This window comes from Gopherus evgoodei, chromosome 3 (assembly GCF_007399415.2).
Source record: "Gopherus evgoodei ecotype Sinaloan lineage chromosome 3, rGopEvg1_v1.p, whole genome shotgun sequence".
Lineage (NCBI taxonomy): Eukaryota > Metazoa > Chordata > Testudines > Testudinidae > Gopherus > Gopherus evgoodei.
In genome coordinates this window covers 217,113,585-217,125,556 of record NC_044324.1, presented here as the reverse complement: position 1 = coordinate 217,125,556, position 11,972 = coordinate 217,113,585, and the positions used below count along the sequence as shown (strand labels likewise).

The following is an 11,972-nucleotide window of genomic DNA, read 5'->3' as shown; positions in this document are numbered from 1 at the left end:
GGTTAGGAAGAAGTATGTGATGCAAGAAACTGGGGGGAGGGGGAAGAAGGTTAGGTCTACATATTGACCTGCATGGGTGTGCCCCTTTGCCCACTTTCAGCCTCACTGACACCAGAAAATAATCAAAACAGTAGGTGCTTGGGTCCCCCCTCAATATTCTGATGAACCTGATGCATTTTCCTGCATTCAGAAGACTTTAAACATCTCATAACAAAGATTTGAGACACACAAAACATAAATCTATTTCCCTAGAATGCTGGGGATTTATTTCTGGGGCAACAGTGGGGTCTATGGAGGCCCGGGGTCCCCCCGTGAAGTTGTCCATGTGGGTTTCGGCTCTGAGAAGAGTTAAAAAATTTGTTTTTCTAGAATTTTTACAGCAAACGAAACTAGAGAATTAGACTTCCAGAATGCCTGAGAAATAATTTGTTTTAGTCTTTGTGTCTGGCGGTTTTTTGAAATGCACTAATATTCTACATGCAGGAAATTGCTCCAGGTTTTGCACAATATTCTGGAGCTAATAGGATCAGTGCATTCACTGCTTTAATTATAAACCATGTCTCCCTGCTAGTCAGATCTAAATGTTCACACAAGGTTTGTGTGTTTGTCTCCTGGATGTGAGATGCTGGCAGTATAGCATTTGCAGGTCCCATGCTTTTGATTTTAGCATTTGTATTTTCTTTAAACTGGGATTTTTTTTTAAAGTTTCTTTTCATTTAACTTCCCCTCCTCCTGTTCTCATCGATGGAGAGTTGTTATTTAACTGCGCCTCTTTTGATTCGTTTCAGAACCGTTTGCTTTTACCCACAACAAAAATGGTTTCCAACCATCCGCTGGTATCACATTTATCATTAGCAAACATGAACCTCCAACTACTTCCTGGTCGGCTTTCATGCCCTCAAGAAAGATGGCTCAGGCACTTCCAGTTCAGGAGCTGCAGCTCCCAGTTTTTTCCGCTTCAGCTGTGTGAGTATCGCAACGACAAGCTAATCAGGGTCTGCTCCCTTTCCCCTTGCAGGCTGTCTCTGTGGGGTGGTGTCTGAGGATTACATGCTGCTTTAATGGGGTCAGGTGGGGTGCTGCATGGGGGTGCCAGTGGATTTGGGGTGATGTGAAGGTTTGGGAAACAAGGTGGGGGAGGTAATATATTTTATTGGACTGGCTTCAGTTGGTGAAAGAGACAAGCTTTTGTGCTTATAGAGACAGAGCTCTTCTTCAGGTCTGGGAAAGGGACTCCTTCCAGGCCTCACAGCTAAATGCAAGGTGGGACAGATTGCATATTGTAAGGGGCCATGCAGAATAGAGTGGCCCGTTAACACCTCTCCACTCAGCTTTGTCCTGTCTGCGGGGGGGCAAGGAGTTGGGGAATCTGAGGGTGCTAGTGAGTGGCCAGCGGCTGCAGCGGGGTGTTAGCTAGAGGCTGGGGCATGTCATTGTGTGGTTGGGGACGGGAGGCTGATGGGGGTGGGTGTCCGTGTGTGGTTGGGGACGGGTCTGGTAGAGCAGCACTGGGGCAAGCCGGAGAAATGGGTGGCTGAAGGGGGAAGGGTTCCCCTGCCCGTGGGGAGCTGTTAGCAAGCCCTTTTCAGGGAGCATGTGGGTGCAGCTGGCAGTTAGTGGGGTCTGGGTGCTGTTCACCTGCCCTCTGACAACACATCAGCCCTGCTGCCCCCAGACTGTCACAGCTGCTTCTTGCAGCCAGGAGGCGGACAGACCTCTCCTAAGGGCCCCCAACCAGCATGCAGTCACACCAAGTAGTGCTGGGGGCCCCAAGCCTGTCTGCATGCATAGACTAGTGTGGGCGCAGGGTCCCCGCTACCTGCTTTCAGGATTGGGGCCGTGGCTACTTGTCCCATGCAAAACCATGTTCTTGAATGTCCCTAGAGCCTCTGCTTGCCAGAAACTGGGAATGGGCAACAGGGGATGGATGACTTGATGATTCCCTGTTCTGTTCATTCTCTCTGGGGCACCTGGCATTGGCCACTCTTGGAAGACAGGATACTGGGCTGGATGGACCTTTGGTCTGATCCACTATGGCTGTTCTTATCCCTCCTCCACCCTGGCTGTGCCAGAAAGCCAGGCTTTGTAAATAACAGTGTGGGGCTGGCCACACAGGGCTTTGTACCATCAGTGGGGGCTGCACATCCCTGCTTGGAACAAATGGCTTGATATGAAGGCCTTTTTGCGCATTTTTGGTGTCCCTTGTTACCTATCCCTGGGAGCTCTTCTCTGTTTTGCTTTTATTATAAGCAGGGGAGCCCTTAAACTGAAAATTAACGTTAAAAAACAAAGCTAGGGAAAGCATCTGTCAAAATACAGCCTCTGGCTTACACGCAGTGCTGGAGGACTGATAAATAATGGAGCTGGGCCAACCTTTTTCCCTCACAAAAAACGGACCCGGGTTTCATAAATTTTAGAAAAATGTTTGTTTTACTGGCTCTAACAAATACTAATAGCAGAGACTGATCCCATCATAATATTTACAAGGCATTCCCTTCCAGCTCACTTACCGCTGGGCTAGCTGTAAATTATGTTAATAATTAAAGGGGTGGGTGGGTCTTTAATTTGGCTTGCTTGTTTCAGTGTTACAAGGACCTCCAACTACTTCCTGGTTGGCTTTCATGGTGCTCTGAATCAGTGTGTGTGAGTGCAGACAGGACAGGGGTAAGCACTGCTGGGACAGTCAGACCTCTGAGGATGGGAGGATCTAGAGTAGGGGTGATCTGATACTCTGCCACTTGTGCAGGCCACACAGCAAAAGTTATTAAAATAGAAATAGCCAAAGATAAGCCATGTCGGTAATGACCTACATTTATTTTACACTTCTCCAGAGCCTCTTACATGCTTCCACGTGGTTCAACACCTGTACACAAGGTTTTGCTGGATTGCTGCACCAGAGTCTGGATTGTGGACCAACTCCCCCACGTGGACTCTGCTGCTGCATGCTAAATGTTCTTTAGCGTGTGTTGTCGTTGCCCTGTTTTTATCAGGACTTCATCAGTGCACACTAGCAAGGTCTACGCAGGATTTTTAGAGCACAGCACGCTGGTGTGCTCTACATATCACACCCTGGTAGTGTGGACTCTGGGGTTGCGAAGACAAACCTGAATATTCATGAGAAGTCCAGAGTCTGGATGAAACTGTTCTGCAGGCTAGATCCAGCCCATGGGTGTTACATTTGACCCCCCTGATTCTGTTAACAGCATTGCATCTCCGTTGAGAGGAGGGGAATTATACGAGGTTAAGTAGAATAACTAAATCAGGGAAACAGACTCTGGAAGGCCAATGAGTTTTATATCAGTCGACACCAGCTGCTTGTGGACCTTGCAGTATGTAAAAACATTACACCAAATACATTTGAATAGATGTGTATGTTACAGTGCTGTACCACATGCCTGTGAATTTTGCTCTTTAGGGCAGGGACTGCCTTTGTGTTCTGTGTTTACATTGCCTAGCACAGCAGGGTCCTAGTCCCCAGCTAAGACTCATAGGCCCTACAATAATATAAATAATAATATACTGAGATATGACAACCACTGCATCTGATATCAGTGTTCCTACACATCTATGATAATCCACACTTAAAAGAAGGGAATTCAGATTTTTAACATTTGTCATTATCTGCATACATATCTTAATATCCATCACAATACAGTTTTTTAAAATCAGCTGAGAGTAGAAAGGCAGAAACATATAAGGAGAGTGTCTTGAAGAGAAAGAGAGGCAGAAATATGATAGTCTTAGGCCCCAGTCTTGCATTCATGTGCCCACTCTCAGCTCTACTAAAGTTATAACAGTTTTAGTATTAACCTCTGTATGCACATGCTCATAATGTTCTGAAATATTCCTGTTTGGTATTGGAGTTTTCCATGCTTAGCTTTTGTCTGAAGGTGGACTTCTTTCTTTCTGTCTTCCTTAGTTTGAGCAAAATCCTAGCAGTGACTTCAGAGTTTTGAGGAGGTAAAATAATTTTATTTTTTACTATGGGAAAAATGTACAGTTCTGCTATTTCCTTCTATTTTGTGGGAATAACAGAGAAACAGCTGAACTGTAAAACATCCAACTTGGGGCCTTTGCATCTTGCAGCGTGCTCAGCACCTCCCAGCTCTGCCCTCACTTCAGGTCATGTTGTGGAAGTGCAAAGCCCCATAGAAACTGCTCTCAAAGTCTTGACCAATCTCTTCTTGGCTAAATCTCAGGTCTGTCCCAGACTACCTCCTCCCTTGCGCTTTCCTCTGCCTTTGACCAAGTTGATCGTTCCCTCATCCTCTAATCCCACCTGTCCCTCGTTTCATGGAGCTTCTGGGTCTCTTCCTGCCTCTCTGGCCACCCTTTCCATGGCTCTTTTGGCAACTCTTTCTCCTCTCAGCTCCCATGTGCTGTCAGAATCCCTTCAGGGCTGTGCTTATGGCCCTGGCAGTGGTGTTCTTGGGTGACCTCCTCCACTTGCATGGGTTTAACAACCACTTCAATGCTAATGACACTCACATATAAAACTTCTCTGCTCTGAATTTAGCACTGAGGGTTTACCTTGTGTCTCTCACGGTTTCATTTTGGATCGCTCACCCTCATCTCATAACCAAGCTCCTACTCTCTTCCAAGCTCTTTCCTCTATCTCTGTATCATGGCTTCTAACTCCACCAGACCTATAACCTGGGGGCCACCTTCAACTTGTCCTTCTCCTGTCCCACCCAGGTTGTCTCCAAATCCTGGAGCTTTTCTGTCCATAACATTTCAAACAACTCTTCACCAGGGGTGAAATCACTGGTCTCTAATCATCCTACTTCATTGCTCCAGTCTACCCCTCATCAGATCGTTTTGATACCAACTTCAGCCCCCTCCAGTCCATCTTGAATGCCCCAGCGCTGGTTCTGCATCACACAGACCCTGCGTGCTCCTTTCACTGAGTTTCTTTTCACTTTTCCACCCATCTACACCTGCTTTATCACCTAGCATAAACATCTTTGTGCCTTCTGCCATGGTGCCCTTTTTGTCTGGATTGCCCTTCCCAAGTCATTTCCCTCTCATTCAAATCCCTCCTCAAAGTCCAGACAGGTCCATGACATACTTCCTCATCTTATTATTGTCGCCCTTGTCTTTCCTTTCCTCTCCTCGTGTTTGTCATACATTAAGTTTAGATTTGTGCAGTCATTGGGGCTGGTTTTGTAAGTGACTTGTGATTGTAGGTGTCCAACCTGAGATACCTTAAAGGAGCTTGATTGTGAGAGAGGGGATCTTCAGTAAACAGGTCCCTTTAAGTGGTCTCTAGCTGGACACCTAAAACCATCAGCTCCCTTTGAAAATCTTGGCCTATGCTTTGTGAGATGGCTAGTCCAGTTTTTGGTTTGTTTACTATTCATTATTTTTCAGTCATACACTGAGAACTTGTTCTAACCAGGTTGTGTTTAGATTCAAAAAGTCTGATCTCCAACTTGGTCTGTCTTCCAAGTAAAATTAGGAATAATGATATTTGGGGTTACACCTTGGATCATAGGATCTGGGAGTGCGTTACTAAGGTGGGCATGCATCATCATCACCTTTTTACAGAAGGGGAAACCAAGTTTCAGCGGCACAATTTTCAGTGCAGTGTTTGCATGTTTCAGGCACGGGTGGGCATGGGCTAAGCACAGAGACTGTTTGATTTTTAGTTTTCTGCTTCAAAGTTTTTGAATAAATGAGAGCTCACATGGCATCAACATACTAATACAAGTATGGAAGGTGTTAACTTCTCACTGAGGCTGGCATCACTGTAAAAAGATTGAAGGAAATTATTTCATAAAATGTGCTGTTTTTATTTCCCAGGGAAGATCCACTCCTGTGTCAGTCCTGACAAACAGTGGGGAATGTGTTGACTTCAAGTGACACACACTTTTTGAAGGTCAGACCATTTTGGCAGAATGATCAGCTGATGCAAGGAATCTAATGACCTATTTTTCCTTCCAGAAGGCTGCAGCTGACAGACTTCCTACAAGGGAAAGCTGCATGACAGATGACCACAAACACTGGCAACCTGTTTACTCCTGGACACTGCCCAAAGAGTTACTCAATCATCAGTGATCCATTCACAGGTACAATGCAAGTGAAATGATGTGTCCCCCTCTTGCACATTTGAGAACTCACAGGTTCAGTCACACCATTACTTTCCCTCTGAGATCAGCCTCTCCACTGAAGGCCTGGGAGCAAGTTAACTGGAGACTGGCTGTACAGCTTCTAGAAACCCATTATGATGTTATAAGGATGTGGCCAATCACCACCTAGTTTGTGTGTTTTTCCCCTTTGCCCTCCCTTCCCTCTTTTTGCTGTGTCTTTATGCCTGTACAGCAACTAGACTGTTGAAAACTCTACTTGTAACTAATATGACTAGGGTGGAGGATAGCTGAAGTGGGGTGCACGGCATGTGGTGCAGAGATGGAATTTTGGCCAGGGATTCCCAGGCATAGTTCCAGTGTTTTGACATGTAGCGTAAGAGTATTAATGTCCATGCTGAGAAGACACCATCCTGTCCGCCAGCGAGCTGCAGCAGCTTCAGTTTATCTATGTAAGGAGAATGAAGGGATGAGCTGACCCAGCTACTGCTAGAGGCCTCAATCTGGAAAAAGGACTCCAAGCATGTCCTTAATTTTAATTAAATGAGCAGTCTAACTCGGGTCATGTGCTCAGTGTTTAGCACGTGCCCCAGTATTTTCCTGGACTCCATGTGTTTCCAGGGAGTCCAGGTATGTCAGCCTTGATGCTTAGACTTCGAAGTTATCCCCTCTGCCCAAGAACACCAAAATCTACTTCTTTCATGCTGCCTTCCTCTTCTGAGACCCACTCTCCCTTAGTTTAATCAATGACTAAATGCTGAAACCAAAATTCTGTTGTGTGATGATGAAGAGCATGACCAGACGAGCTCTTCGGAGTTGCTTTCTTTTGGATTTTCATGCTACAAAATAGCATTTGGACACAAATCAGATGTCAAGAATTAAAACACCAGTTGGAGAACACTTCAGCCTTCCTGGTCACTCAATTACAGACCTAAAAGTCTCAATACTCCAACAAAAAACTTTAAAAACAGACTCCAACGAGAAACTGCTGAATTGGAATTAATTTGCAAACTGAACACCATTAAATTAGGCTTGAATAAAGACTGGGAGTGGATGGGTCATTACACAAAGTAAAACTATTTCCCCATGCTAATGTTTTCCCCTACTGTTACTCACACCTTCTTGTCAACGGGCCATCCTGATTATCACTAGAAAAGCTTTTTTTTCCTCCTGATAATAGCCCACCTTAATTGGTTAGTCTCGTTATAGTTGGCATGGCAACACCCATTTTTTCATGTTCTGTGTGTGTGTGTATATATATATATCTTCCTGCTCTATTTTCCACTGCATGCATCAGATGAAATGGGTTTTAGCCCACGAAAGCTTATGCCCAAATAAACTTCTGAGTCTCTAAGATTCCACAAGTACTCCTCGTTTTTTTTGCTGATATAGACTAACACGGCTGCTACTCTGAAATTTGGATCTCAGTAACAGTTGTGTCTTCACTGCAGTGGGGCCATGGAGGGAGATGAAATCGCATCGAGCCACCCCTCAGAGGACAGCAGCATACTGGACCTTCCCTCTGCTTATGATATAACAAGCTTCCTGCCAGAACACAGCACTGGGACCAGTGACGAGCCTTGTAGTTCTGTGGATACTTTTGCCTCATCAGCATGCTTAGGTAAAGACTAAACTAACAATGAATGTAAATATTCCCGCTCTCTCTCTCACACACACACTTTAGACAGACATGTCGGGTCAATATTTATTGCTTCAGGCAGAGTGTTGTTTGAATAGGCAGCAAGCAGCTTGCTGAAGTTCAAAGCAAGTGCATCTGTCTTAGTGCAAAGTGTGGCTTATTGGAAGTGCAATATGGTTCTGTGCTTCCTAGTAAATACAACGTGCGCTGTGGATTGCCGATACATGTGAGAGCAGTCGAGAGGGTTGCTGCTTTCTGGTGTCACTGCTCATGGAGGAGGGAGTTACCTGAAGCCAACTAACAGAAACAATCCTAAAGCACTGGTAGGCATCAGGAAAAATGTTGCTTTGTACAATTACAACCAGCAAGAAAACATCTACTCTGCAAATCCTTCTACTTTCCTTTCCCCCATCTGCAACATGTCCTCAATATACCAGTGCAGGACAAGTGTTCTGTTTATAAAAGGTTATAGAAATAGGCAACTGAAAGGCTGGTTGTGCTGCATTTCTTGTGGATTAATAATAAGCTTGCTGTAGGATCCAATTATGCGCAGCAACTAGGAGACAATGGTTAACTTTCTTGCCTTGTTTTGTTTCTTAGAGGGGGGGATTTCTGCAAAAATGATCAAGAAACTAAGCTTTGGGCCAGTTCCCACTTTCTAAGCTGCACTGTTGTATTTATCCACAAGGGAGATGAACTGAGGTTGTATCAACAACTTTAATTCTGGTATTTTCTAATTTTTGAAAATGTGACTTTACAACCTGAAAGTTCATTTAATGTAACTGTTGTGGATGTGATATGTATACAGGTATTGTTCTGCTTGTACTTTCTAAGAGCGACTCTGGCCAGTTTCCACTACCTTCGTGTGTTTGTAGGGATGAATTATTCTACAGTGGTCGGAGTGCCTTTGAGAGGGTGCATTAAAATTCAATATTAATATAGTAATTGTAGGTGTCACTAGGTGGCTCTGTTACACACAGTCTTCTAAGTTCTTAACAAGGGCTCAAATGTTCAGTTATGAGAAGAAAGGTTTTGTGGTGGTTTTGGTTATACAAGATTATGAGATTGGAGCTATGTGAGCAGCAGGAGAATTTGCTCTCTGCCTGGGGCTCTGATTACCTTCAGCTCTTGAAGCCTGGTTGAAATTTTTCTGTCAAAGCTGTTTTTCAATGGGAAATTGGGTTTTGGCCTGAATTAAGTTTTCTACAAAAAGTGTCAGCTTTCCACAGAAAATTTAGACTTTTCATAAAAAAACCCCAAATATCCAAAAGCCAAAAAAATTTTGATTTTGGCTGAACATTTTTATTTTGAAATACTGCCGTTGTGCCTTAATGGGAGTTGGTTGTACTTTTTGGGTATGTAATGTCTCATTCACCTCTATGTGCCAGGCTCCCCAAGGGACTAAATGTCTCATGGTGCACTGTGGTATCTCAGCAAGAAGGGAGAATGTGTGCATCATGGGAGATGTAGTCCAGCCAGGGAGCTCAAACCCATAAAGAAGAATGGTGTTATGAGGTACCTGAATTACGACTACCATGAGGCAGCATGGCAACATTTCTGAATCAAAATTTTCAGTTTTCTCTTTATTATTTGGCTGAGAATTTTTGGTTTCCAGTATTCTTGCTGAAAAGTTGGAATTTTCCACTGGGGAAAAAAACAACAAACCCATTTTTTGACCCGCGTAGACTATCCCCAGATTCGCCTCACTGATTTCTCCACCACTGCGAATCCAACTTGCCAGCCCCTGTCAATTGCTATGTTACGGCGGAGGGGGAGCACTGATGTTAGAACAAGATGCTGTTGTCAGAAGAATGGGCAGTTATATGTTACAGCATGTGATCCAGCCTGATGTTATTGATTCATGTGATCCAAGATCCCCCCACACACACACATACACCCATCCCCTCTGACTTAAAAGTTTGAGGGGAAGTTTGTGATGGAGGAATCACTTTACTTATGAACTAAGTGTTGCTACTATGTTGTTTGCTACTTTTAAATATTTCCAGTTAAAATAATTTTTTGATTTAAGACCCACTAGTACAGTATCTCTTTTTGCACGGCTTTTGCTGCTGCTGTCATCATCAGTGACTGCATAGACAGTGCATTGGACATGGGGCAAAGCTGGATATGGTTGTATTCAGCCTTCGCTCCTTTCTGGAATTTTGAATCCAAACTGCATTGAACCCACCACTTTCATCACCTATTCAGTCCTGATTCACCGAGGGTTAAGAAGGTTTGTGGCAGTTGCATTAAAAAACCTCGCTTAAAATAAAGCTAGGTGAGGTTGGGAAGTCATTTGCAAAGAGGTTTGCGAATATTTTTTTAAAAGAAAAAATATTTCTTCTGTTTGCAGGCAAAGCTAGCAAACCCCCTGTGAAATTTCTGTTCACTCTGGAGATTTAAATAGTTAAAAGGAGGTGTTGAACTCCTCTTCCTCATGTTTGCTGACACATGATACACCACTACCTCAATATAACGCTGTACTCGGGAGCCAAAACATTTTCCCATGTGTACAAGGGTTAGCCGGGGCTCGACCCTCTCCAGGGCGCCGGGGAGCCACACCGGCTCCCTACACACAGTTGATGTCGGGGAATTAGTCTGACTGCGGGGTCTCCCTCGGTAGCCCTTGCTGTAACAGGACCAAATACTGTAAGCCCAGGCAATGGGTCAGGGCAGGGCAAAACTGGGTCAAGTGCTCCGGCCCTCGGGCCGGAGCTGAGCACTGGCACTATAAACAGTAGCAATTAGGTCAGGGCAGGGCAACGAATGCTGAGTCAGGAGTCAGGCCCTCAGGAAGGGCTGAGCAGTAAGTACAGATGGTTGGGAGCCCAGGCCCTGGGTCAGGCCCTCAGACAGGGCTGAGCAGTAGCGATAGGCCCCAGCCTCCTCAGGCCTCTGAGAGGGGGAGACGGTCACTCACGAGTTGGGTGGCAGGGGGGACGCAGGCCCTCCCACTCCACTGCGTCCCAGCCCGGGGCCCTAGCAGCGGCAGACTCGCTGGTGTCAGTGGGGATCCTGGCCGCAACACACCGACGTCGGCTCTGGGTGTGCTGCAGCCACACTAGGGTCGGCTGCCCCCGGGCTACCTCCAGCCTCCCCCTCGGGTAGTACCTGTTGTCCTCTGGGGGGGTCCAGCACCATAGGTTCCTCTGGGTAGTGGGCGAGCGGCAGGCCCGGCCAGCGCTCCTCCGGGTAGCGAGCGCAGGGCAGGCCCGGCCAGCGCTCCTCCGGGTAGCGAGCGCAGGGCAGGCCCGGCCAGCCGCCTTGGCCTGTGGGGTTTTCCCAGTCGCGGGCTAGGCTGGAGACGTCTGGTCTTTCCGGTGGCTGGGGCCTTACTGAGCTCTGAGGGCCGGTCTTTATACTTCCAGCTCGCCGCCTGACCCTCTAAGGGGCGGGCTCAGAGCTCCCTAGCTCCGCCCACTCCGGCCTCCGGACAGGCTGTTCCCCCTCCCGGGCAGTGGGGAGCCACACCGGCTCACTACACTGCGTTATAGGTGAAACCGTGTTATATCGAACTTGCTTTGATCCACCGGAGTGCACACCCCCACTCCCCCCCCCCGGAGCACTGCTTTACCCCATTGTATCCAAATTCCTGTTATATCAGGTCGTGTTATATTGTGGTAGAGGTGTACTTGCTTAAGGACTGAGCAAACTACCATGGATGGTAACGTTTAGACATCAGCACCCCTACTGGTTGTTCACTATATTGCACAGACAGAGGATAAGCACCCAATGAACCTAGCCTGTGGTGTTACTAGCTTATGAGGCCTGGGCAGTTTCCTTCAGTTTCCAGTCTGACAACTCCAGGATTATGTCTCAAGTAAAATAGCATTCACCTGTGATAGGGATTCCAGCCATTGCTGTGTTTTGTCTGTTGAGAGTAGGAGCACTGGAGGAGGCTACGTGACCTAGTGATTATAGTAGATTTGTCCAGTTGATATTCCTGTTCTAATTTGAGCCTTGATTAATTTCAGATCTTGGTAATTGTAAAGTGTCCACTTGTGCGTCATAGTGTCGTGATGTATTTCCTTGTTGCTAGTGAAAATATGCCAAATGAATCTCTCTCTCTGCTTTAGTAGAGGAATTCCTCTGACAATATGATAGGCTGGGGTTTGTTTGTTTTAGACAGACAATGTGTCACAGGTTTTCTGTGAGCCTTTATAGATGTATCCACAAGTGCTGGGATTTGTGGGCAATCCCTGGGTGTGTGTATTGTAAGCTATTTGCTCAGGTCTTGTTCTTCTCCA

At 46.0% G+C, this 11,972-nt stretch overlaps 1 protein-coding gene across 3 annotated transcripts in view; it reads left to right on the top strand.

The window, feature by feature from the left end:
• Positions 1-865: 865 nt before the first annotated feature.
• SHLD1 (shieldin complex subunit 1) overlaps positions 866-11,972 on the top strand; it is a 73,519-nt gene continuing 62,412 nt past the window's right edge. For 2 of the 3 annotated variants that reach the window (XM_030558042.1, XM_030558039.1), the window contains exons 1-3: positions 866-966; positions 5,944-6,068; positions 7,538-7,707. In XM_030558042.1, the coding sequence (XP_030413902.1) occupies positions 7,545-7,707 (163 nt within the window). In that variant the 5' untranslated portion in view covers positions 866-966; positions 5,944-6,068; positions 7,538-7,544. The remainder of the gene's footprint in view (positions 967-5,943; positions 6,069-7,537; positions 7,708-11,972) is intronic. The other variant, XM_030558041.1, reaches the window with a different exon arrangement.